The sequence below is a fragment of the Chiloscyllium plagiosum genome, chromosome 44 (assembly GCF_004010195.1).
Source record: "Chiloscyllium plagiosum isolate BGI_BamShark_2017 chromosome 44, ASM401019v2, whole genome shotgun sequence".
Classification (NCBI taxonomy): Eukaryota; Metazoa; Chordata; class Chondrichthyes; order Orectolobiformes; family Hemiscylliidae; genus Chiloscyllium; species Chiloscyllium plagiosum.
Window position 1 is genome coordinate 9,875,665 of NC_057753.1, and position 27,666 is coordinate 9,903,330.

Consider the following 27,666-nt stretch of genomic DNA (forward strand, 5'->3'; position numbering starts at 1 on the left):
AAAAGTAGAGGACCCAGCACCAATCCTTGTGGCACTCCACTGGTCACAGGCCTCCAGTCTGAAAAACAACCCTCCACCACCACCCTCTGTTTTCTACCTTTGATCCAGTTCTGTATCCAAATGGCTAGCTCTCCCTGTATTCCATGAGATCCAATCAGTCTCCCATGGGAAACCTTGTCGAATGCCTTACTGAAGTCCATATAGATCACATTTACTGCCCTGCCCTCATCAATCTTCTTTGTTACTTCTTCAAAAAAACACAATCAAGTTTGTGAGACATGATTTCCTACGCACAAAGTCATGTTGACTATCCCTAATCAGTCCTTGCCTTTCCAAATACATGTACGTCCTGTCCCTCAGAATTCCCTCCAACAACTTGCCCACCACCAAGGTCAGGCTCACCGGTCTATAGTTCCCTGGCTTGTCTTTACACCCTTCTTAAACAGTGGCACCACATTTGCCAACCTCCAGTCTTCTGGCATCTCATCGATGATACAAATATCTCAGCAAGACCCTGGCTTGTCTTTACACCCTTCTTAAACAGTGGCACCACATTTGCCAACCTCCAGTCTTCTGGCATCTCATCGATGATACAAATATCTCAGCAAGAGTGCTTTCAATTTTGTGGAATAACAAAAGAAAAGAATGTTCTGCAGAAAGTAGAATTGCTTGTTCTGAATTTCTACCCTGGACTGACAGTGATGACTTTTGTAATCTCTCTTTACAGAGTAATTGAAGATCTGAAGACGGCAGTTTCACAATCAGCAGATGAAGGGCTTATGCCTGACACATTGACTGTCCTGCTCCTCGGATTCTGCCTGACCCACTGTGTTTTTCCAGTGCCACACTTCTCGACACCGACTCTTCAGCATCTGCAGTCCTCACTTTGACATCAACGTCTGACAGTCACTCAATCAAACGGGACTGCAACGACTTTCAAGTATGATTCTGTGAGAAGGAGCAAACTTTTTGGTTCCTGTTTGAGTGTGTTTTCAGCATCAGTGGGACTGGATGAGAGACCCTACTGTTGCAGCACCTGAATTGTAGAGCCTGAAATGGTTATACAGCCTGGAAAGAGGAATTCACGATGTGGAGGGGCTCTAGACGTGTTTGTGTGCGGCTGAATCTACGGCCATGGAAAAACCTGAGGAATCCCGCTCTGTGGAGAAACCATGGAAGTGTGGCGACTGTGGGGAAGGCTTCTGTGCTCCATCTGCCCTGGAGATTCATCGGCACAGTCACAACAGGGAGAGGCCATTCTCCTGCCCTGAGTACGGGAAGGTCTTCAGCAATTCCACCACCCTACTGAGTCACCGGCGGGTCCACACAGGGGAGAGGCCGTTCTCCTGCCCCGAGTGCGGGAAGGGATTCAGTCAGGTAAGCAACTTGCACACGCACCATGGGTCCACACGGGGGAGAAGCCTTTCAGTTGCCCTGAGTGTGGAAAGGCCTTCAGCTATTCCTTCTCCCTACTGAAGCACCAGCGTGTCCACACAGGGGAGAGGCCCTTCAGCTGTCCCGAATGTGGGAAGGCCTTCAGTGATACCTCTACCCTGGTGAGGCACCTGCGGGTCCACACCAGGGAGAGGACGTTCAGCTGTCCCGAGTGTGGGAAAAGCTTTGCCCAGCCCTCCAAAAGCTGGCCCACAGGCGGGTCCACACAGGGGAGAGGCCATTCCCTTGTTCCAAGTGTGAGAAGGCCTTCACCCACTCCTCCCATCTGTGGAACCACCAGCGAATTCACGTGCCATCGCAGGGGGATTGAAGGAGCGACGGCCGAGTGCCATTATCGACGGCACTATCAACCCAGTTCCGGAGATTTCCGGGTTCGAATCCTGCTGCGGCAGGTGGCAGAATTGGAATTCAGTCAGAAATCTAGAGTTCAGAATCTAGCGATGAAATTATTTTTGGGGGGGGGGGGGGGGCGCAGGCAGGGGAGAAACCCCTATCTGATTTACTCGCGTCTTTTTGAGGGAAGGAGACTGCCGTTGTGGGAAAGGATTCACTCAGTCATCCCAGCTGCATCCTTTACCCGGTCTGCCTACACATGACTGCGGACCCACAGCAGCGTGGTTGACTCCAAACTGCCAACCCACCAACCCAGGAAATGAGTAGGGAGAAACTTACTTGGATACAGGGTAGTGGTTGAAATTGCTGAGTGAGACAATACTTCCTCCAGGTTACGGCTGTACCAAGGATCCAATTATAAAGTGATGACCAATAGTAAAGGAAGTGGGAGCACAGGATTGTGGGAATGTGTGCACTTTGACCTTGAGCTGTTTAAAAAGTAGCTACTTTTTCTCTGCCTTTTTGCTGAGGGCATCTGAAGCTGTAATTGAAAGCTTTGAACTGCGACAGGTTTTTGATTTAAAGCTGCTCATTTCTTTCATCCTCCTGCACTAAGTTTCCAATATTGTGTTCAGGTGCAGCAGTGAATGAGGAGCCAGTATCGTTAGAATTTTTTCAGGAGTGCAGGTACTGCCTTATGTCATCAGCATTGTAAGGTTTACTGGCAGCACTGGGGGGTGTGGGCTGTGTTCACTGGAAACGATTTGGAGGTGCTGGTGTTGGACTGGGATGGACAAAGTTAAAAATCACAACACCAAGTTATAGTCCAACAGGTTTATTTGGAACCACTAGCTTTTGGAGTGGTGCTCCTTCATCAGCTGTGGAGCAGGAACATAATTTATAGCAAAAGATCAGTGTCATGCAACTGATACGATATATTGAATAACCTAGATTGCAGTTTAGTCATTCATCTTTTAGCATGGCTTGCAGGTTTCGGTTTGTTACTATGTAAAGCCCAGAGTACTTTTAAATCACGTTCTTGAGATGACTGAAGGTCTTATAAAAATCGGTGACATCTCAGCTCAGACAATGCATGAAAGGTGTAAGGTTCGAGTCTGTCTGTATCCCAATCTTGAATCAGACTGGTTCCATTTCCAAAGTAGGAAATTTAAAAATATTACATGGATTGACTACCTGCAGATTGTGTGCTTTTTAATCAAAATTGAATGCCAATGCAAATTTATCCCATAGACTTGTGCGTATCTGTGCATGCATGAGAGAGAATGTGTGTATGTGAGTTTGTGTGTGAGAGTTTGCGTAACAGTGTGCCTGTCTGCATGCTTGTTAATATGAGTGTGTGATGGAGTATAAGCCTGTGAGAGATTGAGAGTGTTGGGTGGTGTGTGTCTTAGAGAGGTATAGATAAAAGCGAGGAGTTGCATTTTGCTTAAAAAAAGGGCAGATCTTGTACAGTTACTTTTAGGGATGTGAGTCATGATGTATAACAGAGACACGGGGGTGTGGTTTAAGTACATAGTTCTTTGAAAGTTGCATCACTGGTAGACAGTGGTTAAGGTATTTAGCACCATTGCCTTCATTGTTCACACTGTTGAGCATAGGAGTTGGGGCATCATGTTGAGGTTGTACAGGATGTTGGTGAGGCCACTTTTAGAGTACTGAGTACAGTTCTGGTCACCCTATTATATGAAGAACACTATTATATAGGGTTTGGAAAAGATGTAACGTCCAGGATGTTGCCAGGACTGGATGGTTTGAGTTAGAACGAGAGGCTGGGACGTTTTTCACTGGAGCTTAGGAGGTTGAGGGGTGACCTTTTTGAGATTTATAAAATCGTAAGGTGAATAACAAAAACAGCGAGGAGCATGCGTGTTTATGGAGAAAGTGAGGTCTGCAGATGCTGAAGATCAGAGATGGAAATGTGTTGCTGGAAGGGCTTCCTGAAGAAGGGCTAATGCCCGAAACGTCGATTCTCCTGTTCCCTAGATGCTGCCTGGCATGCGTGTTTATGTCGAGCCACGGCGGAGGAAATAGTGTGGCTCTACCGTTTTTTTATCTCTCCTATTTCCATTTGGACACTTAAAATTTGTCAGTAACAGCAGCATTTCCACAGAGCATATTACACATGCTCCCCGGCGTCAGCAGGAACGGCGCTTGTTAAAGTTTGTCAGCAAAAAATCGCGCATGCTCCTAGCGGGGCGCACCCTTCTTTAGAAGCCAATGGGGAGCCCTGGAGGACCGGAAGTAGGGTAGTCCTCCTGTCATTCAGAACATCCCCTATTGTCTGAATGCGGAAGTTGTCCCATGAGTTTATGAAGTTGCTGCTCCTCCTATCCCTATCTCTCTGAATGAAGATTGAGCTTCACTCCAGACCGCAACGTCCTTCCTCTGTCCAACATCTGAGTACGGCACTCTCTTTTCAAACGCCCTTTCCATTTTTTTTTTCATTCTGGGCTTCAATTGTTGTCTTACAGCAACTGAAATTAAAGGAAGTGAATCCAGGGAGGAAGAGAGTCGGGAAATGTTGGTGCGGGTCTGTTTCAATTGGCAAACAAATCCAGTACCTCAATATGAAGTTATATCATATTGGGCGGCATGGTGGCACAGTGGGTGGGCGGCACGGTGGCACAGTGGTTAGCCGCCGCAGGCGACTGACTGTGTGGAGTTTGCACGTTCTCCCAGTGTCTGCGTGGGTTTCCTCCGGGTGCTCCGGTTTCCTCCCACAGTCCAAAGATGTGCAGGTCAGGTGAATTGGCCATGGTAAATTGTCCGTAGTGTTAGGTAAGGGGTACATGTAGGGGTATGGGTGGGTTGCGCTTCGGCGGGTCGGTGTGGACTTGTTGGGCCGAAGAGCCTGTTTCCACACTGTAATGTAAAAAAAAAAATCATCAGAAATCATGCGTGGATGTACAAAGGGGCATCAGCATCATTCTACACCAGTCACTGCCAGTTGTCAGACAGGTGCAGCAAGCAATCAGCAAGGCAAGTGGAATATTAGCAAGAGGAATTGAGTTCAGAAGTGGGGATGTCTTCTTTCAGTTAGGGGGTCATTGAATATATTCAAGGCTGAGTTCATCTGATTTTTGATTAACAATGAAGTGGATGGTTATTAGGGGAGGTAAGAAAATGGTTTTAAGACCAGTACAGAACAGTTAGAGTCATACAGCACAGAAACAGACCCTTCATTCCAACTCGTCCATGCTGACCATATTCACAAACTAAACTTGTCCGACCGAGTTTGGCCCATATTCCTCTGAACCTTTCCTATTCACGTACTTATCAAAATGTATTTTAAATGTTATTACTCTACCTGCATCTACCATTTCCTCCGGACATTCATTCCACACGCAAACAACTCTTAAAAGAAAAAAGGTGCTCCTCCTATCTTTTTAAAATCGTTCTTCACTCACCTTAAGAATTTGCTCCTAATCTTGAAACGACACCTACCATTCACCTGATCTATATCCCTCATGATTTCATAATCCTCTATAAGGTCAACTCTCAACCTCCTGTGCTCCATTGAAAACATCCCAGCCTATCCACCTAGATGTAGATAGATTAATATCCAGTTATGATCTATTCAATGCTAGTGCAGGCTTGAAAGACCAAATGTCCTACTCCTGCTCCCAATTCTTTCACTATGTCCAGGACAGTAAGAAACCATAAGACATGGGAGCAGAAATTTGGCCATTCATCCCATCAGGTCTGCTCTTACCATTCAAACGTGGCTGATAAGTTTGTCAACCCCATTCTCCCGCTTTCTCCCGGTATCTATCAATCCCCTTGATACCCAATCTTTGTCTCAGTCTTAAACCTGGCCTCCACAGCTTTGTGTCAAGGAATTCCATAGCTTCACCATTCTCTGGCTGAAGGTTTTGCTTTTCTCTGGAATGAGAGGGGAAAGAAATATATATAAATTGGAATTGATCAGATGCTGATCGGCCAAAGAGTGGCAGATGGAGTTAAATTTAGAGAAATGTGTGGTTTGCATTTTGGTCAAGCAATCCAAACAGGTCTTACACAGTTAAGGGGAGTGTTGCAGAATAAAGAGACCTTGGTATGCTTTCCTTTATTGGTCAGAGCATTGAGTATAGGTGTTGGGAGGTCCTGTTGCGGCTGTGCAGGACATTGGTTCGGCCACTTTTGGAATACTGCATTCACTTCTGGTCTCCCTGCAATAGAGAAGATGTTGTGAAACTTTGAAAGGGGTGGGAAAAGATTTATAAGGCTTTTGCCAGAGTTGGAGGGTTTGAGGTACAGGGAGACGCTGAATCAGCCAGGGATGTTTTCTCTGGAGCATCAGAGGCTGAGGGATGACCTTATAGAAGTTTTAGAAGGGGCGTGGATAGGGTGAATCCCCAGGGTAGGGGAGACCAAAACTAGAGGGGCATGGGTTTAAGGAGAATGGGGAAAGGGACGTGAAGTGAAACCTTTTTCCCGCAGAGGGTGGTGAATGTATGGAACCTGCTGCCAGAGGAAGTGGTAGAGGCTGGAATAATGACACAATTTAAAAGGCATCTGGGTACCTGAATAGCAAGGGTTTGGAGGGATATGGGCCAAATGGAACAATATTAATTTAGGATGTCTGGCCGGCATCTGTCTAGGTTAGGGCGGATTAGCCATACTAAGTTGTCCCGTCAGGTTCAGGGATATGCAGGTTAGGATATGGTAAATTACCCATAGTGTTTAGGGATGTTCAGGTTAGGTGCATTAGTAAGGGTTAAATGTAAAGCAATAGGGGTTGGGGAATGGGTGTGGGTGGGTTACCCTTCGCAGGGTCGGTGTGGACTCATTGGGCCTGCTACCACACTGTGGGGATTCTCTGGAGGGAAGGGATTTTGCATACTGCGCAGGGCAATGTGGGCCAGACGGCCACCATGGGCATTGGTGATGTCACAACGCGGAAGTGCCCATGTCCATTTCAGCGTGAACTATTCCACAGAAAGTAGAATTGCTTGTTCTGAATTTCTACCCTGCACTGACATTGACTTTTTAAATCTCTTTTTACAGAGTATTTGGAGATCTGAAGACGGAAGTTTCAAGATGAACAGATGAAGGCCTTATGCCTGAAACATAAACTCTCCTGCTCCTTGGATGCTGCCTGATCTGCTGTGCTTTTCCAGCACCGCACTTTGCGACTCTGACTCTCCAGCGTCTGCAGTCCTCACTTTGACGTCAATGTCTGACAGTCACTCAATCCATCGGGACTGCAACGGTTTTCAACTACGATTCTGTGAGAAGGAGCAAAGCTTTTTGGTTCCTGTTTCAGTATATTTTCAGCATCAGTGGGACTGGATGAGACCATACTATTGCAGCACACTGAGTGTGGAGCCTGAAACAGTGATACGGCCTTGAAAGAGGAATTCACCGCAGGGAGAAGCTCTCCACACATTTGTGTCCGGCTGAAGCTTCGGCCATGGAGAAACCCAAGGAATCCCACTCCGTGGAGAAACCGTGGAAGTGTGGCGACTGCGGGAAAGGTTTCTGTGTCCCATCTGCCCTGGAAACTCATCAGCGCATCCCCACCGGGGAGAGGCCATTCTTCTGCCCTGAGTGTGGGAAGGACTTTACGCAGGCCTCCACCCTCCAGATCCACCGACGTGTCCACATGGGAGAGAGCTGTCCTGAGTGCGGGAAGGGCTCCAGCCATTTCTCTAACCTGCTGACCCACCGCCAGGTCCACAGAGGGGAGAGGCCCTTCAACTGCCCCGAGTGCAGGAAGGCCTTCAGCCATTCCTCCAACCTGCTGAGGCACCAGCGAGTTCATGTACCATTGCAGGGGGATTGAAGGAGTGATGGCAGAGTGCCAATATCAACCCAGTTCCAGCGACGACCGGGTTTGAATCCCGCTGTGGCATATGGTAGAAATAGAATTGTCAGAAATTGGGAGTTCAGAATCTAACAATGTAACAATGAAACCATTTTTGGTGGTGTAGCGGGGTGAAAATCCCCATCTGATTCACTCACATCCTTTTTAGAGAAGGAAATGGCAGTTGTGGCAAAGGATTCCCTCAGTCATCCCAGCTGCATCCTTTACCCTGTCTGGCTCTCATGTGACTCCAGACCCACAGCAGTGTGGCTGACTCTATACTGCCCCTGCCCCTGGCAAATGAGTGGGGAGAAACTTACTTGGATACAGGGTAGGGGTTGAACTTGCTGAGTGAGGCAATACTTCCTCCGGGTTAAGGCTGCACCAAGGATCCATTTACAACAGAACAACTCGGTGCTAACCAATAGTAAAGAAAGTGAGGTGGTGGGGGAGCGTGTGCACTTTGACCTTCAGCTGTTTAAAAACCAGCTACTTTGTGTGTGCCTCTTTGGGGGGCTCAGAAGCTCTAACAAAGTTGGTTCATAATAAAGGTTACCTAAACTTTCTGCTGGACTCAGGCTCTCATTGAAAGCTTTGAGCTCTGAGGTTTTTGTTTTAAAGCTGCTCATTTCTTTCAGCCTCCTGCACTAAGTTTCCAATGTCGTGTATCAGAAGGAGCAGTGAATGAGTAGCTAGTATCATTAGAAACTGTAAACTGTTCAGGAGTGCAGAGTGTGTCGTTTCATCTGCATTGTAAAGGTTAATGGCAGCACCGGGAGGTGTGGGCTATGTTCACTAGAGATGATGCAGAGGTGCCAGTGTTGGACTGGGGTTGACAAAGTTAAAAATCACACAACACCACCAGGTTATAGTCCAACAGGTTTATTTGGAAGCACTAGCTTTCTGAGCACTGCTCCTTTATCAGGTAGCTGTGGAGCAGGATGATAAGACACTGACTTTATAGCAAAAGATCAGTGTCATGCAACTGATAGGATATATTAAACAAACCTAGATCGCTGTTAAGTCTTTCATCTTTTAGAATGGGCTGCAAGTTTCAGTTCATTAATATGTAAATCCCTGAACATCTTTTAAGTCACATTTTTGAGATGACTTAAGGTTTTTTTTTTTAAAAAAGTGACATCTCAGCTCTGAAAATGCATTAAAGGTCTGAGATTAGAGTCTGTCAGTATTCCAATCTTGAATCAGACTGGTTCTATTCCCAAAGTAGGAATGTATAAAATATTACATGGAATGACTGCCTGCAGATTGTAATCTTCGAGGAGAAAGTGAGGTCTGCAGATGCTGGAGATCAAAGTTGAAACTTTATTGCTGGAACAGCACAGCAGGTCAGGCAGCATCCAGGGAACAGGAGATTCGACGTTTTGGGCACAGGCCCTTCTTCAGGAAGAAGGGCCTGTGCCCGAAATGTCGAATCTCCTGTTCCCTGGATGCTGCCTGACCTGCTGTGCTGTTCCAGCAATAAAGTTTCAACTGCCTGCAGATTGTGCACTTTGAGCAAAATTGAATGTATTTGCAAATATAATTCTGCCAATACAAAGTCACTCCATAGAGTTATGTGTGAGAGTGTGCATGTGAGTTTGTGTGTGAGAATGTGCGTAAGAGTGTGTGCATGTTTGGTCGAGTGAGTGTATGATGGTGTGTGTGTCTGAGAGAGCATGTATATGAGAGAGGTGTGAATAAAAGCGAGGGTTGTGTTTTGCTAAAACAAGGAAGGGCAGGAGTTGTACAGTTAATGGTAGGGCCTTGGGTCATATTGCAAAACAGAAAGACATGGGGGGGGGGCGTTCAGGTACATAGTTCTTTGAAAGTTGGATCACTAGTAGACAGGGTGGTTAAGAAAGCATTTAGCACCATTGCCTTCATTGTTCACACCACTGAGTATAGGAATTAGGCCATCATGTTCAAGTTGTACAGAATGTTGGTGAGGCTACTTTTAGAGTACTGAGTACAGTTCTGGTGGCCCTGTAATAGGAAGAATACTATTGAGAGGGTTTGGTAAAGATGTACCAGGATGTTGCCAGGACTGGAGGGTTGGAGTTATAAGCAGAGACTGGAACCTTTTTTAACCGGAGCACAGGCGGTTGAGGGGTGACCTCATTGAGATTGATAAAATCATGAGGAATGTAGGTAAGGTGAATAGACCGGCTCTTTCTTGGTGTCGGGGAGCTCAAAACTAGGAGGCATAGTTCTTGAAGGTGAGAGGAGAGAGATTTAAAAGGAACCTGAGGGGCAACGTTTTGACAGAGGATGGTTTGCATGTGGAATGAACTTGCTGAGGAAGTGGTAGACGCAGAGACAGTTACAACATTTAAACATTTGGATGGATACATGAATAGAAAGGGTTAGAGGGATATGGGCCAAATGCAGGCAAGTGTGACTGGTCGGCATAGACAAGTTGGACTGAACGGTCTGTTTTTGTGCTGTATACCTCTAGGAGCCAGAACGGATCTTATAAACCAGCATTATTCTGAAAGGGGCTTGACAGGATAGATGCAGATAAAATGCTCCTTTGCGGGGGATTCCCGCCAATGTGGAAGTAGGCCATTGGCCCATCTGTTCCACTCTGGCCCTCCAAAGAGCATCCCACCCCTTACTCCGTATTTCCCATGGCCAATCCACACTTACTTGCACAGCCAATCCACCCTAACTTGTGCATCCCTGGGCACTATGGGTAATTTAGCACGGCCAATCCACGCTAATCTATTAATTAACTTCTCAAGAATGCAATTTAAATGCAGAGCTTTTCTAAGAAAAATGTCAGTCTTCCTCAACATTGGGACACATTCATAATTAGATTAGATTAGATTACATTACAGTGTGGAAACAGGCCCTTCGGCCCAGCAAGTCCACGCCGACCCGCCGAAGCGAACCCACCCATACCCCTACCCCTACCCCTACATTTACCCCTTACCTAACACTACGGGCAATTTAGCATGGCCAATTCACCTGGCCCTGCACATCTTTGGACTGTGGGAGGAAACCGGAGCACCCGGAGGAAACCCACGCAGACACGGGGAGAACGTGCAAACTCCACACAGTCAGTCGCCTGAGGCGGGAATTGAACCCGGGTCTCTGGCGCTGCGAGGCAACAGTGCTAACCACTGTGCCACCGTGCCACCCACAAATTCACACCTCTTGTCTCAAAGGGATGTTTCTGTTTATAAATAGGGCAACATCTCTTCGAAATGTAGATTCATTTAGAATTGACTGCGTCACTTTAGATATTAAGATACCCTTTGAATGTGCCCACATCCCTTTGAAATATAATCTTGTCCATTTAAATCTCTTTATTTGCAGCAACAGCCCGTTAAAATATCCATGTCCCTTTTAAGATGCTAATTTCCCCATTTAGAGATGACAATTTAAAGGAATATCTCTTTAAATTGAGCTGTGAGCTTTCCCAATGTAGACAGGGCTCCTGGAAACGTGGCAGTGTCCCCCCTGCAGAGCGAGACAGGAGAGTTTGTTTTTGTGAATGAGCAGTTGTAGTGCGAGGTGGCTGTTGCTTGGTGACGGTGAGGCTCCCCTAGCCCCGCCCATCCCCCCGTGCAGACGTCACGCGGGGGCGAAGGCGGCTGGGAGGAGAAGTCGCTCGAGCGGGGAGAGGGCGGCCGTTAGGAAAGTGGCGTCGTGCGGCCTGGGGCAAACACCCGTCACTGGGAACCGCCGCCTTCCTGGCGCAGCTGCTGTGTCACGGCCACACCGGCTGGCTGTACAGCAGCCAGGAGCCGGTGAGCATTCTGGAGGCGGATTGGGTTAAGGGCCTGCTTGGGAACTCATCGGCCGCCTGGGTGGTGGAGTTCTACTGGTCGTGGGGCGGCCCCTGTGTCAACTATGGGGCCACCTGGAAGGTACTGGGCCCGGGAGGTGAAAGGTGAGGCAGGTTGGGGGACGGAGGGGAAGGAATGTTGGGCCTGTCCTGTCATAGTGACATTTTACAACTCTTTCCATCTGCTTTTACTGGGGCTTGTGCTTTTTATCCTCACTGTTTTTTAATAAACAGCACAGAAATAGACTTTTTTTCTCTCTCATACACACATTTCAGTGCATGGGGGTGAATTTGAATAATTATATTTGCAGAGACCTTATCACTTCCTCCCTGCCTGACATGGCATGTCCTTGATTGAATGTCACTATCTGTTCCTTAGACCAGCTCCACATTTCAATTGTCCCCATCCCCTGCATTTTGCTACCCTATTCTATGCATCCTAAGTCTTACCTAATTGCATTATAATTGCCCTTGCCCCATCGATAATTCTTGTCCTGCGGCATGTTCCTATCCCTTTCCATCGATAAACTAAACGTAACTGAATTATGGTCACCCTCTCCAAAGTGCTCCCCTACCACTAAATCAAACACCTGGCCTGGTTCATTACCAAACACCAGATCCAGTGTGGCCTCCCCTCTTGTCAGCTCTTCAACACACTTTTTGTCAAAAAACCCTACTGCCCACATTGGACAAAAACTGATCCATACAACATACTAGAGTGAAAGTATTTTCAGGCAATGTTGGGGTAGTCACAGTCCCCCATAATGAATCAAAATGATTCTATTTCCAATGTAGGAATTTATAAAGTATTACATGGATTGTGCATTTTTTGAACAAAATTGAATGTATCTGCAAATATTCTGCTTATACGAATTCACCCCATAGACCTGTGTATGTGTGTGTGCATGAGAGAGTGTGCATAAGTGTGTGTGTCTGAGAGAGGGAGGTATGGATAAAATAGAGGGATTGCATTTTGCTAAAGCAAGGAAGGGTAGGACTTGTGCAGTTAATGGTAGGGCCCTGGGTTGTGTTGTAAAACAGAGTGACATGGGGTTTTCAGGGACATGGAGATGTCATACCTTGAACAATTTTAGATTAAGTCTTTCATCTTTTAGAATGGGTTTCTGTTCTTAGGAAAGTTAATCCCAGAACTCATTTTAAATATCAAATCTCAAGCATGTAATTTAAATGCAGAGCTTTTCCTTCATTGTGTGCAAAGGTTGCCCCTGAGGGTCTTGGTATAAATTTCCCCTCTCACCCAAAACATAGGCTGTCTAGTTCTGGAGTCACCCCACCCACCCACTTAAATAAAAATTGATTTCGCTTCCTCCCCCTGGTCCGACCCTCTCCCTCCCAGGATGAAGAGTTGCCCAGAGGGAGGCAGTTTCACTCAAACTTGACAGGGACACTTCCACATTGTGATGTCATCAATGGAGCAAGGCCCAAAACATGCTGCCGCACTGCGCTTGCTCCGAACGGCCAGCGGCCACTGGCCTGGCCTGGCCTGCACTGCCCTGTACAGTTTCCAAAAATCCTTTACCTTCAGAGAATCCCCACAGTGTGGAGCAATGCCATTCGGCCTAACGAGTCCACACTGACCTTCCGAAGGGTTACTCACCTATTCCCCTACCCCTAGTGCTCTACATTTACCCCTGACTAATACACCTAACCTGCACATTCCTGTGCACTATGGGTAATTTATCATGGCCACTCCACCCTAACCTGCACAATACTTGACCCTATATGAACTGGAGCCTCTATAGGTGGGAGCAGCATGTGAAGCCAGTCTCAAACTGAAAGCTGGTGAATGGCCACTCCCATGTGGACCCACCAGTGGGTCAGCTGCTTCACCGAGCAAGTGAACTCCTTCCCGCACTTGGGACACCTGATGGGCCCCCCCCAGAGTGGAGCTGCTCGTGTTTTTGCAGGTGACTCACCTGACTGAACCCCCTCTCACACTCTGAGCAGGAGAATGGTCTCTCCCCCGTGTGGGCCCGCTGATGCTTCAACAAGGAGGAGGAATCGCTGAAGGCCTTCCCGCACCCGGGGCAGCTGAAGGGCCTCTCCTTCGTGTGGATCCGCCGATGAGTCAGCAGGGTGGAGGCATGGGTAAAGCCCTTCCCGCACTCAGGGGAGAGGCCCTTCAGCTGCCCAGTGTGGACCCGATGGTGCCTCAGCAGGGTGTAGGAAAAGCTGAAGGCCTTCCGGCAGTCAGGGCAGCTGAAGGGCCTCTCCCCCGTGTGGACCCACTGGTGCCTCAGCAGGGTGGAGGAATTGCTGAAGGCCTTCCCGCACCCGGGGCAGCTGAAGGGCCTCTCCTTCGTGTGGATCCGCCGATGAGTCAGCAGGGTGGAGGCATGGGTAAATCCCTTCCCGCACTCTGGGCAGCTGAAGGGCCTCTCCCCTGTGTGGACTCGACGGTGCCTCAGCAGGGTGTAGGAAAAGCTGAAGGCCTTCCGGCAGTCAGGGCAGCTGAAGGGCCTCTCCCCCGTGTGGACCCACTGGTGCCTCAGCAGGGTGGAGGAATTGCTGAAGGCCTTCCCGCACTCAGGGCAGCTGAAGGGCCTCGCCCCAGTGTGGACCCGCCGATGGGTCAGCAGGTTGGAAGCCTGGGTAAAGCCCTTCCCGCACTCAGGGCAGCTGAAGGGCCTCTCCCCCGTGTGGACCCGCTGGTGCCTCAGTAGGGCAGAGGAATCGCGGAAGGCCTTCCCGCACTCGGGGCAGCTGAAAGGCCTCTCTCGCGTGTGGACCCGCCGGTGCCTCAGTAGGGCAGAGGAATCGCGGAAGGCCTTCCTGCACTCGGGGCAGCTGAAGGGCCTCTCACCGGAGTGGACCCGCTGGTGCGTCCACAAGCTGCCCACGTGACTGAATCCCTTCCCACACTCGGCGCAGGTGAACGGCCTCTCCCCTGTGTGGACCCGCCGGTGGGTCAGTAAGTTGGAGGCCTGGGTAAATGCCTTCCCGCATTCGGGGCAGCTGAAGGGCCTTTCTCCTGTGTGGATCCGCCGGTGGGTCAGCAGGGCAGAGGCCTGGTAAAAGCCCTTCCCACACTCAGGGCAGGGGAACGGCCGCTCCCCAGTGTGACTGCGTCGATGCGTCTCCAGGACAGACGGGGCACAGAAGCCTTTCCCGCAGTCGCCACACTTCCATGGTTTCTCCACGGGGCGGGATTCCTCAGGTCTCTCCATGGCTGAAGCTTCAGCTGCACACAAACGCGTGTACAGCCTCTCTCTACCATGAGTTCCTCGTTTCAGGCTCCACACTCAGTACACTGCAACAGTAGGGTCTCTCATCCAGTCCCACTGATGCTGAAAACGTACTCAAACAGGAACCAAAAAGTTTTGCTCCTTTTTACAGAACCACAGTCAAAAATTGTTGGGGTCCCGATGGAATGAGTGACTGTCAGACATTGACGTCAAAGCGAGGACTTCAGACACAGTAGAGTTAGAATTAGAATTAGAAAGTGCAGCGCTGGAAATACACAGCAGGTCAGGCAGCATCCGAGGAGCAGGAGAGTCGGTGTTTCAGGCCTAAGCCCTCCATCTGTTGACTTTGAAACTTCCATCTTCACATCTTCAAATACTCTGTGAAAAGAGATTACAAAGGTCATCACTGTCAGTCCAGGACAGAAAAGATAAAATAATAACAGAAAAGATATCTACCCCATCCCCATCCCAATCTATATCCTTCCATCCCTTCTCACCCAGGTAATTAAGACACATAACTGAATTTGCAAGTGAAGATCTGGACCCCTGGTGGGGTCTCTCGGTTCCGCAACAGTAGGGTCTCTCATCCAGTCCCACTGATGCTGAAAACGTTATGAAACAGGAACCAAAAAGCATTGCTCCATCTCACAGCATCATATTTGAAAATCTTTGCAGTCCCGATGGATTGAGTGACTGTCAGACATTGACGTCAAAGCGAGGACTTCAGACACAGGAGAGTTAGAATCAGAAAGTGCAGCGCTGGAAATACACAGCAGGTCAGACAGCATCTGAGGAGCAGGAGAGTCGGTGTTTCAGGCCTAAGCCCTGTTGATTTTGAAATTTCCGTCTTCACATCTTCAAATACTCTGAAAAGAGATTACAAAGGTCATCACTGTCAGTCCAGGATAAAAAAGATAAAATAATAACAGAAAAGATATCTACCCCATCCCCATCTATATCCTTCCATCCCTTCTCACTCAGGTAATTAAGACACATCTGAATTTGCAAATGAAGATCTGGACCCCCTGGTGGGGTCTCTCGGTTCCGCAATTGGTCAATGAACCCTCAAATTCAGTCTGGCTGTTTTAGACTTCACTCTTTATTTCTTCATGCGGCCGGGTGCAGAGCGCCGAGAAACACAGATGTTATGCACTTCCTAATTCCTCAGAGGAACTGCACACATATGGCTTAATACAGAGACACTTGTACACTTTTCTTAAATGAGAACATAGGTCATGATCACATTGTATATTCAGACAATTACCAATCAATACATCACTCTATTTACAGTTACTGGATCCAATTATATTAACTGGTAAACAACTTAGATCATAACAGTTAGGTCACTTTTGTCTTGTCATACAGTGCCACTGCACCTGCACCGAGAGCCAGCCAGTGTGGTTAACATTTCCTTATCTTATCGAGCTACTTCTGTATTCTAGCGGTCATAGCGACTAATACTTCCTTATTGTATCGAGCCATTTGTGTATTCTAACGGATGCATTAGTTACTCTACTCCCTGTGGCCTTATTCCAGATGCAACCCATGCCTGCAGGTGTCCACTCCGTACCCCTTGGAATGATTCGGCTCTCTCCTTGGTCCACTTCCACCACATGACCAAAGCATGATTGGTTTGAGTTGCTCTAAGCAACGTTATGGGTACAGCCTACGGCGATGTTCTCTCCCTTTCAGCGTTGTCATGGGTAGAGCCTGGTTCGTTGGTGCTCGTCAAGAACTGGACTCGCAAAGGTTTCCAACCTTGTTGGGATGGCCCCTACCAGGTTTTACTTCCTGCCCCTACGGCGTTCAAAATCGCTGGGCGCTTGATATGGGTCCACCTGCATAATTGTAAATTGACTGGCCACACCAATCAAAAGGGGCACGAGGAGGAGAGAATACTGGAAACCGAGGGGATCCTGGTCCACCTGCATCATTGTAAATTGACTGGCCACACCAATCAAAAGGGGCATGAGGAGGAGAGAATACTGGAAACCGAGGGGATCCTGTCCATTTGGGTTTTTGAATTTTGCTGTTGTTCTAATGCAATTCTTATTACAGATACCTGAACTAAGAGGAAGGACATGTGGGGGATCGCCTACCTACTGACCTGTTTGATCCCATGATGGGGAAAGCCACTAAGTATCGATGCGATCCGGAACGATCCGAGATTATCCACCACCCATGCCAAGGAGATGTCGAGGCATGTGGAACGTGACGAAGATTGATTATTGCAATGGACTCTTACGTCAGAAACGTATGGTCCATGTGGACAGTAGAAATCAGTGAGAGTTACCTTGTCGTTACCGAACCTGCCTTTTTGATTTTATCTGCAGACGCAAGCCTAGTGAGGATAAAAACGATCAACCCCGTTATTATGGTAAATGTTTGAAGGAAACCCGGGAACACCATCCCTTTTTGCAGGACGGACCTACTTGAGAAAAGAGAAGCCTGATAGGGGAAACTCCTCAATCCACAAACAACTTATTTATACAGGCCCACAGAATGCTCTTCACCCCAGAGTCAGTAGTGTGTTACTTTTCTCTATTGGTAGATAACTTACTTGCCCTGTTCCCAGTCCCCGATCCCAATCTATTCGTCAGACTTCCGACTGCTGACCCTCCGAACTGAAATATCACTTTTCAATACTGTGTTAGCCCTCCTACCAAGTCTTTTAACTCCACTGCAGGAGAATTGCTTTAATGGAACTGGCTCTGGGTGTATAATTCTTCATGTTCCACATAACATCTCCCGCCTATCTGAGACTTGTCTCGCCCACACATGTAAGACAAAAGGGGCCTTATACCTCCTTCCCATGTATACAAACAGCTTGCGTTCCACTGGCTGGGGTACAACAGGCCTTGCGCGGCAAAAGTAACTATACCCATCTCCATGTACAGACCCGGAACGGAACCCTTCCCTAGTGCATTTATAGGTCTTTTCTCTTTTCAGAATCTGAGACTGTCGCCAAGACCATGTGCAACAGAACTAAGGGAGAGCCTAATGGGAACAGAATTCAGACGACCTTTGTCTACCATACAGTGCGAGCGCTCAACAGTCACTTTGCCAATTTTTTTATGGTGCTCAAGTGACTCCTCTTGCAAAACGTCAGCCCTTTACTCTTGTAGACCTGACCAGACCCCCTGCTGTAACATTTCAGTAACCTATTTTAACAAATCCTCCCTATTATACACCAAGCCTGGCTACTATTTCTTCAGTCAAGGTAAAGCTACCAATTTCCTTGTCCTTAATGGCAAAGATGTTCTTCATAAAGTCACTATCAGAGCCTTTGCTCCCACAACAGTACCTTGTCCTGGCGAGTGGACAAGTCGATGGGACCTTCATCTAAGGAGGATGCAGCGGGCCGTCTCAGCTGACCTTGCTCCAACTGGAATGATCCCAAGGGACTGAGTAACAATACAGGACACTCAATAGGCTGGGGAATTCTGAGTTTTGGAAGATCGGCTGGGGAATCCTGAGTTTTTGCAGCCTGACCAATCTAGGAAATAAGGCTAGAGAGGTTCTGGAAAAGATTAGCCTGGGATTATCAGATCTGCAGAATCGGTATGCCTTAGACTATATAGTAGCCCGGGAAGGTGCGGTCTGCGCTACTTTCCAACATAAATGCATTATGGGCATTCCCAATCGCACTTGCAATTTTACGAAGAAACAAGCCGAGGTCCAGGTGTTCCTTGAAGGGACCAGTTGGGGAAACTGGGCATCAGGCTCTTGGTACAATTGGCTTATCAATTTAACTATGTATATCAGAATAATTTTCATCTGTATGTCGGTATTGCTATTGTTAAGTGTTTAATTGTGAATCATATGAGCTCCCTTAGTGATATAGATTTGATGGCTCACCCGCATGTGTCGATGGCAATGACCAGGTGAGCAGCGGAGACGGTGGTGCCACACTAGAGGATGTTGATGGCTGGAACACCTTGAAGGGCATTTGTTTGGATTAGCCTTTCCTTTTAGTGATCGCGGTGCGATCAAAGGGGGGAATAAGGATGTGGGCATCTGGGAAATGGGACAAAATGGCTGAAGGAGCTGCACAAAATGGCTTCTGCTTGGCTGAAGTGGTCTGAACTGAGTCAGGCTGATACTCAGAATAAACAAGAAACTACAGACTGACGTAAATCCAGTGAAATAAATTACAAATGCAGAAATAACAATATGACCCTAACCATTAGTCGCAGAAGTTACGGTTTAAGCCTATCCACAGGCAGGACAAATACGATTTCAATAACAGGTTGTTTACAAGAAATCGTGATAGGCCAAGTCAAAAGACCATGGGGACCTCAGGAAATCTGATTGATTGTTACTATGTGATCATATTCCACACCTGACTATAAACAATATACATAAGCTCTATGTAAACTCTAAGTCATCCAATTCTTTTGGCACTCGAGGAGTACTCATACTTCTGGGCTGATCACAGTCTCCCGACCTGGCCGTACCAAAGAATAAACAATTGCTTGTGTGATTGACAAAGTCATTTCCAGGTGTGTTTATTGACCAATCCCAGAAACCCGGATCATCAGAACAACCAGATGGGAAATGGTTAATGTCCCCAAGATGTGGGGAGCAAAATGAAACATCAAGGCATTAACAGAGAGAAACTGAACATACAGACGTGGCAAACATTGGTACCAAGACAGAGTCACAGAAATGCACTGCAGAGAAACGGTCTGTTCAGTCCAACTCGTCCATGCCAACCAGATATCCTAAATCAATCTAGTCCCATTTGCTAGCACTTGGCCCATATCCTTCTAAACCTTTCCTATTCATATAGTCCTCCAGATGCCTTTTAAATACTGTAATTGTACCAGCCTCCATGACTTCCTCTGGCAGCTCATGCCACACATGCACCAACCTCTGAATATAGGCATTGCCACCAAGGTCCCTTTTAAATCTCCCCCCACTACCCTCACTCTAAACCTATGACCCAATCCTAGGGAAAAAACCTTGTCTATTTACCCTATCCATGTCCTTCATGATTTTATAAAAGTTTGTAAGGTCAACCCATAGCCTCCGGCGCGCAAAAGAAAACTGCTCCACCCTATTGAGCTCAAACCCTGACAACATCCTTGTCAATCTTTTCTGAACCCTTTCAAGTTTCACAACATCCTTCCTATAGCAGAGACCAGAACTACACACAACATTCGAAAAGTGGCCTAACTAAATGTCTGGTGCAGCTACAACATAACTTCCCAACTCTTATACTCAGAGGATTCAGAAAGTTTTCAAAACCCACTGAAAACAACCGGGAAAGAATGGAGGGATAAACCGAACTTTGGGGATTAGCTTGGACATCAGGTCAGGGGAATGGGGATGAGGGAAGGAAGCCGAATGTGCTGGAGCTAAGGCTGAGGAAGAACAGAGGATGCAAAGCTGGCGTGAAGCTGCAATGAGGAATATTGCATGTGTTGTACTTGCACCTGTTCAATTTACTTGTGGGAATCGGATGCAATTTAAAAATAAAAACAGAAAAGGTATCTAACCCTCCCCATTCCCAACCTCTCACGGAATACAAGGAGAACTAGCCATTTGGATACAGAACTGGCTCAAAGGTAGAAGACAGAGGGTGGTGGAGGGTTGTTTTTCAGACTGGAGACCTGTGACCAGTGGAGTGCCACAAGGATCGGTGCTGGGTCCCCTACTTGTTGTCATTTACATAAATGATTTGGATGCGAGCACAAGAGGTACAGTTAGTAAGTTTGCAGATGACACCAAAATTGGAGGTGTAGTGGACAGCGAAGAAGGTTGCCTCAGATTAAAACAGGATCTTGACTAGATGGGCCAATGGGCTGAGAAGTGGCAGATGGAGTTTAATTCAGATAAATGTGTGGTGCTGCATTTTGGGAAAACAAATCTTAGCAGGACTTATACACTTAATGGTAAGGACCTCGGGTATGTTGCTGAACAAACAGACCTTGTAGTGCAGGTTCATACCTCCTTGAAGGTGGAGTCGTAGGTAGATAGGATAGTGAAGGCAGCGTTTGGTATGCTTTCTTTTATTGGTCAGAGTATTGAGTACAGGAGTTGGGAGGTCATGTTGCAGCTGTACAGGACATTGGTTAGGCCACTGTTAGAATATTGCATGCAATCTGGTCTTCCTATCGGAAAAGGTGTTGTGAAACTTGAAAGGGTTCAGAAAAGATTTACAAGGATGTTGCCAGTGTTGGAGGATTTGAGCTACAGGGAGAGACTGAACAGGCTGGGGCAGTTTTCCCTGGAGTGTCGGAGGTTGAGGGGTGACCGTCTAGAGGTTTACTAAATCACGAGGGGCATGGATAGAATAAAAAGACAAAGTCTTTTCCCTGGGGTCGGGGAGACCAGAACTAGAGGGCATAGGTTTAGGGTGAGAGGGGAAAGATATTAAAAAGACCTTGGGGCAACGTTTTCATACAAAGGGTGGCACGTGTGTGGAATGAGCTGCCAGACGAAGTGGTGGAGGCTGGTACAATTGCAACATTTAAAAGGATGGATGTATGTATAGGAAGTGTTTGAAGGGATATGGGCCGGGTGCTGGCAGGTGGGACTAGATTGGGTTGGGATAACCGGTCGGTAGGGACGGGTTGGACCAAAGGGTCTGTTTCCATGCTGTACATCTCTGTGACTCTATCCTCCCGTTCCTCCTCACCAGGAGTCACATACCTGAGTTTTCGGAGTCTGCTCCCTCCCTGGATTCACGGCCATAGCTACAAGTGAACAGATTTTCCCATCTCGGTCTCCCTCCCAGAGGGAGGGAGATTCACTTTGAAATGGGGATGCCCACTTCCGCGCTGTGACGTCATTAAAGAAACGAGGGGCGGGGCCAAACGAAGTGACGGTAAAGGGGGCGGGGTAAAAACTGTCAACAGAGCCCACACTGCGCATGCGCTGCATTCCAGCCGAACACACTTTTCAAAAACCTCTTCCCTTCAGAGAATCCCCACCATGTGGGAAGCAGGCCACTCGGCACCACAAGTCCACACCGACCCTCCCAAAGGTAACCCACCCACATCCATTCCCCTACCACTATTGCTCTACATTTAACCCTGAGTAATGCACCTGACCTGTACATCATGCATAATTTTGCATGGCCATTCCACCCTAACCTGCACATCCCTGGGCACTATGGGTAATTTTGCATAGCCAATCCACTCTAACCTGCATAAAAGTCAAAAATCCCACCACCAGGTTGTAGTCCCACAGGCCTTTTTGGAAGCAGTGACTTCGGGAGTGCTGCTTCTTCATCATGTGGTTGTGGAGTATAAGATCATAAGGCACAAAATTTATAACAAAACATTTCAGCATCCTGTCACTGAAATGGTATATTGAACAAACCTGGATTGTTAAGTCTTTCACCGTTTCGAATGGTTTGCAGGTATCATTACAATGTAAACCCCAGAACTTCTTGTATGCCACCTTCGAGATAACAAGGTTTTATAGCAAAAGGTGACATCTCAGCTCAGACAATGCATTATAGGTGTGAGGTCAGAGTTTGCCTGTATCTCAATCTGGAGTCAGACTGGTTCTATTTCCAAAGTGGAATTTACAAAATATTACATGGATTGACTGCCTGCAGACTGTGCATTTTTTAAGCAAAATAGACTGTATCTGCAAATACACCTCCACACACACACACACACACACACACAGAGTTTGTTGGGTGAATTTGTACTTGCAAAATTACATCTTTCTTTGCTCAAAAACTGCATGAATCAATGTAAGATTCCATAAATCAATTTTTTAGATTAGAATCAGTCTAGCCATTGTGGTACAGACAGTCTCATACAGGGGAGCTCACACCATCAATACATTATATAGGCTAACACGACAACAATTGGTAAAGTTCACTTGGGAATGTAACTTTTTTTTAAAAAAGACGGTTGGTCTTGCAGCTGTACTGCTCCCTGATAAACAAATTCTTTCCTTGCATGGGACTTTTATTTCCATCCTCCACAGTTGGCGAGTCAGGCAGGAGATACCATGATCCTGCCAGGTCACCGGCCGATATCGTTTGAGAGATGAAATATTGCTGCTTTTGGTGTGTCCAAAATAAAAAGAACTGAAATCAACATGGTCATTCTAACAGGTGAAGCACTTAAACAATCCAGATCTTTTTCAATATATAATTTCAGTTACATCACACTGTAAACTGTTGCTATAAATTCTGTGTCTTACAATCTTATTCTCCAGAAGCACCTGATGAAGGAGCTGCACTTTGAAAGCAAGGGCTTTCAACTAAACCTGTTGGACTATAACCTGGTGTTGTGTATTTGCAGAATTAAAAATCACACATTCACTCCATGGACTTGTGTGTGCGTATGTCCCTGAGAGAGAGGAAAAGTCTACATCAGTGCTGTAAGTCTCTATGTCTATTTGATAACAGATGCTTTATTTCTGTTGATGTAAATATTGTAGTAAATCTTAGCTGGGTACTAATAGTTAGATGTAAGAAGAGAGAATTCCTCAGGTAGGGCACCATAAGAATCCTGGGAGACCCCTATTTCTGGTTTACTTCCTAATTAACAAATATTAACCACAAGCATCTATTTATTTCTAATTTTGTTTCATTTTTCTTATTTTATTCCCTGCGATGATGTAGGAGAATTGTTAGATTTGGGTCAGACATTTTGTTACATATTGAAAACCTGGAAACCATTTTGTGCCTGCTTGCTAAGGGCTTAACGTTTCCCAGGCCAAGATTGTGTTTCCCAGGCTCAGCAGAGACGGTTGGTCTTGCAGCTGTACTGCTCCCTGATAAACAAATTCTTTCCTTGCATGGGATTTTATTTCCATCCTCCACAGTTGGCGAGTCAGGCAGGAGATACCATGATCCTGCCAGGTCACCGGCCGATATCGTTTGAGAGATGAAATATAGAGGGTGGTTGCTGCTTTTGGTGTGTCCAAAATAAAAAGGAAAGCTGGCCAGAGACGAAAATGCTGTTAGAAATGCTGATACAATTCTCGCTACTCAGCCACAAAATACGAGTGTGAGTACTCAACAGGCTCCTAGTGTCCTGACGTAACGCTGCTGAGAGCACTTACGCTTTACAAAAATGGTAATAAAGAATTTGCTTGCCCCAGGGTTATGACAAGGGAAACCCTGCTTGATAAGCCCTTGACCCACACGGAGGTGCGTGGCATGCGTCAAAAGACCCCTGATCCGTTTGAGTGCCCAACATTAGTTTTAATTGGGGAGTAGAAATCTGCAGTAAGTATAATTGCTCACTTCAGGATGTCTAGACTTGAATGAATTTGACATACAGGGTACATTGGGAAACTATTAAAGACTCCATTGTAATTCCCCTGGGTTGTGGACTAATGCAGAGACATGAACAACTTGCCTTGAAAACAGTGTTTGATTTGCAAATGGAATGGCTGACAGGTATTTAGAGGTTGCACACTTGGTTAAGCAGCTAAGTGTCACAACCAGGATCTATGAGGCTCAACTCCCTAACTTGGACTGTTCTGGAATGTGAGTGCCTCATTACCCATGGAAGGAAGGAATAAACAAAAGCTGACAAACTGAGATATGAAGAAAGTTGGAAAATGTTACAGAGAGAGACGCACGCACGCAGACAGGCAGATAGGGGGAGGGGGGGGCAGAGAGGCAGGCAGAGAGCGAGAGAGAGAGGTGCAGGCAGGCAGGGAGAGAGTGAGAGAGAGACAGAGGGGCGCAGGCAGGCAGAGAGAGACAGACAGGGAGAGACTGACTCAGCGCCGACACCCTGCAGTTTACAGAAAGGTTAACACTTTTTAATCTGGTTTGAATGCACATTTGCCTGGGTATGGTGCTGAAATCACAGGGGAAACCCCTGAAAAGCACAAACTATGGCCTCAAATAGGGTCCTCCCTCCACACCCAAACCAAAATGTGGGTGACCCCTGATGGACTGGTTTATGTTCATTCCTTGCTGCTGCCTATTTCAGTTGATTATGTACATTATTGTACACAGTTGAGCAAGAAGGGAATGATTAATACTCTGTTACAAACCTGTTGGCACCCAGATTTTCAGAAAGCAGCTAGGAAACGAGCTGAAGTGTGTTTAATTTGATCATTCAGCCTTTCACTGCACTCTTATCTTTCTTTCATGAACTATGTTTGATTGGGCCTGATAACCTCTAGTAAACGGGAATTACAGTTTAATACTTTTCTTTATACACAGAAGGTCAACCAATCTGGCTGCTGGGTATGTGCCCATATCCCCATCTGTCCTGAACTCACACCAAGTGAGCCCTTATGGAAATTGACCGACTTGCAGCTTTCTTTTCCCCCAGCCTTTGGAACTGCTCGACTGAAAATCAAAGTCACCCCGCAGACAATCCTGTCCTTGGCTCAGTTCACTGTTGTGGCCCTCCTCTCCAGCGATCTCCCAGATACTGAGATTTCCCCTTCCTGATGAAACCCCTGATGATGATCCCCAGCCCTTGGAGCCTTCTGCCCCTGTCCTTACTGGACCAGAGGACTATCTGTCCGATCTCCAACCACCACCCCCTGACAATACCCCTGGCTCTGGGTATATAATCCCCCTTTTGCTGACACCCTCAATCTCCTCTTTTTAATAAAAAAAGGAGGGAATGTGGGAGAATTTGACCAAAGTTGACACAAAACTCTGTCGAAGTTATTTTGTCACAAAGCAATGTTTGCAGTAAAATGTAGCCTGTTAACATAATGCTGTCTGAGCCCTGTCTAAGGAATTCTGTTTTGATAGCCTGACCTTGCAGCTGCAGGCTGTCTCTGCTCCTCAGGCCATTAGACTGTGCTGCTTCATAGAATGATGGATTGGTTCTCTTTGTTCCTTATCGGTAATTCGAGCCAAGCTAAACCTGCAGTAAAAGATAACATTCAGTTTTGTAGACATTAAGAAATGTAGGTCTGGACAATGTATGTGAACCTTACGACTGCCCCTCAGTTGCATAATTAATGGAGAGTGGCTTGTGTTTTACCATAAAACTTGTAACACTCTGTATTTCATTGGAATACGTCGGACTTTGTTTTGAACAAATAGGTCGTCCCCATGGCAATGAATAAAGCTAGTTAATTGCTCAAGGTCTCCTCTCCTGACTACTTTGCTTTAAACGATTTGGCACACGAGTTACTTTGTCCCAACAGCACTAACAGTTACATCTAAGGGAGATAGAATTCCTCATGTAGGGCACATCAGAATCCTGGGAGACCCCTATTTCTGGTTTACTTCCTAATGAACATACATTAAGCATTTATTTATTTCTAATTTTGTTTCATGTTTCTTGTTTGATTCCCTGCTATGACTACACTCTGTGACAGGCTGGGAGATCGTGGGTTGGGTCTTGATTGAGAATGTTTTATTGGTCTGGAAGGTGTAAAAGGCAGAGGTCAAAGCTTCAGCAGAAATCCAGCAGAGCTGAGAACAGACGAACATCTTACTCTTTGGGAACAGGGAGATCAACAGAGGACAGAGAAATCAGGACCTGAAATCTGAGCTGACACCAGACTACCCTGTGATCAGTGCTTTGATTAGCAGTGCCCACCCTCTACATTTACCTAGCTTCACATTTGACTACCCCTCGATATTCAGGATCCAATCCTTGTCATCCTGAAGCCATGTCTCTGTAAGGAGTCTCAGATCATAATTATTCTCTTCAATGTGTGCAGTCAATTCATTCACTTTTGTTACAATGCAGCACACATTCAGACACACCCTTTTTAGTTTCAACTTTTGTATCTTTAGAATCCAGTTTTGAGTGCTGGTACATTTAATCTCCTTGTTCCTTTCTATCATACTCTGATGTTCATTTTCCACATTGCTCACTGATCTTGATTTGGATTGGCCATGCTAAATTGCCCAGAGTGTCCAAGGATGTGCAGGTTAGGTGGGTTAGTCATGAGAAATGCAGGGTTATATAGAAGCAGGAGTAGGCCTTTTTTTTAACCCATCCAGCCTGCTCTGCCATTCATTGAGATCATGGCTGATCTATCCATTATCTCAGCTGCACCTCCCTGCATTGTACCAACTATCCTTAATTCCCCTACCATGCAAAAACCCATTCAACAGTGTCCTCAATGTACTTCATGAAGCTGCCTCTACTGCTTCCTTGGGCAAAGAATTCCATGGATTCACTACTCACTGGGAAAAGGAGCTCCTCTCCATCTTCATACCAAATGCCGCCTTTTCTATCCTGCCTACCTGAGACTTCACTTTCAAGGAACTATGAACCTGCACTCCAAGGTCTCTTTGTTCTGCAATACTCCCCTTAACTGTGTCAGTCCTGCCCACCTTGCTTGACAAAAATGCAACACCTCAATTTCTCTAAATTAAACTCCATCTGCCACTCCTCAGAGCACTGGCACATCCGATCAATTCTAATTTAAAGCGCATCTCTTTCCTCTCTTATTCTCTAGAAGCTGAAAATCTCCATCCCACACACCCTCCCTTCATTCGCACTTTGCTGAACCTAATTCCTGCTGTACCTCATCCTGAAGGGTCTGGTTCATGCTGATTAATAGGCCCACACTCAGGAGGGATCTAATTGAAACATACAGAATACTGTACAGCCCGTACAGAGTGGATGTTAGGAAGATGTTTCCATTGGGAGGAGAGACTAGGACCCGAGGCCCAGCCTTTAAGTGAAAGGACCCCCTTTCAGAACGGAGAAAATGAGAAACCCACAGAAGGCTGTGCAGGTCAGGTCACTGAGGATATTTAAGACTGAGATAGATAGGTTCGAGTAGAAAAGGGGGATCAAGGATTACGGGGAGCAAGTGGGAGAATGGGGTTGAGAAACCTAGCAGCCATGACTGAATGGCGGAGCAAATTCCTCTCCATCTAAACCCTTAACACTATGGCAGTCCCAGTCTATGTTTGGAAAGTTCAAATCCCCTACCATAACCATCCAATTATTCTTACAGATAGCGGAGATCACCTTACAAGTTTGTTTCTCAATTTCCCTCTGACTATTAGGAGGTCTATATTACAATCTCAGCTATCTGTAAGAATAATAGGGTGGTTATGGTCGGGGATTTTAACTTTCGAAACATAGACTGGGACTGCCATAGTGTTAAGGGTTTAGATGGAGAGGAATTTG

General features: G+C 46.6%; 3 protein-coding genes across 4 annotated transcripts in view; 2 read left to right on the plus strand and 1 right to left on the minus strand.

The window, feature by feature from the left end:
* The window catches only part of LOC122543651 (zinc finger protein 91-like), a 331,816-nt gene that overhangs the window by 3,718 nt on the left and 300,432 nt on the right, over positions 1 to 27,666 (plus strand). The gene's annotated exons all lie outside the window — the stretch shown is intronic.
* Positions 841 to 16,933, plus strand: LOC122543555 (zinc finger protein 239-like). 2 transcript variants are annotated; one of them, XM_043682374.1, is made up of 2 exons: positions 841 to 1,377; positions 16,670 to 16,933. In XM_043682374.1, exons 1-2 carry the CDS (start codon positions 1,135 to 1,137, stop codon positions 16,715 to 16,717), a joined length of 291 nt encoding a protein of 96 aa, XP_043538309.1. In that variant the 5' UTR covers positions 841 to 1,134; the 3' UTR covers positions 16,718 to 16,933. The 2 variants fall into 2 exon arrangements, with proteins under 2 accessions (XP_043538309.1, XP_043538310.1); XM_043682375.1 differs by lacking the exon at positions 16,670 to 16,933 and adding an exon at positions 6,817 to 6,932.
* Positions 13,697 to 14,885, minus strand: LOC122543542 (gastrula zinc finger protein XlCGF49.1-like). The gene is made up of 2 exons (XM_043682346.1): positions 13,988 to 14,885; positions 13,697 to 13,818 (listed from the first exon to the last, which is right to left on the minus strand). Exons 1-2 carry the CDS (start codon positions 14,591 to 14,593, stop codon positions 13,747 to 13,749), a joined length of 678 nt encoding a protein of 225 aa, XP_043538281.1. The 5' UTR covers positions 14,594 to 14,885; the 3' UTR covers positions 13,697 to 13,746.

Coding starts and splice junctions, on each gene's coding strand:
- LOC122543555 (XM_043682374.1), top strand. CDS start 1,135: ATGGAAAAACCTGAGGAATCCCGCTCTGTGGAGAAACCATGGAAGTGT. Junction 1,378..16,669: donor GCGGGAAGGGATTCAGTCAG/GTAAGCAACTTG, acceptor TTCTTATTACAG/ATACCTGAACTAAGAGGAAG.
- LOC122543542 (XM_043682346.1), bottom strand. CDS start 14,593: ATGGAGAGACCTGAGGAATCCCGCCCCGTGGAGAAACCATGGAAGTGT. Junction 13,819..13,987: donor ACCTGCTGACCCATCGGCGG/GTCCACACTGGG, acceptor GGCACCGTCGAG/TCCACACAGGGGAGAGGCCC.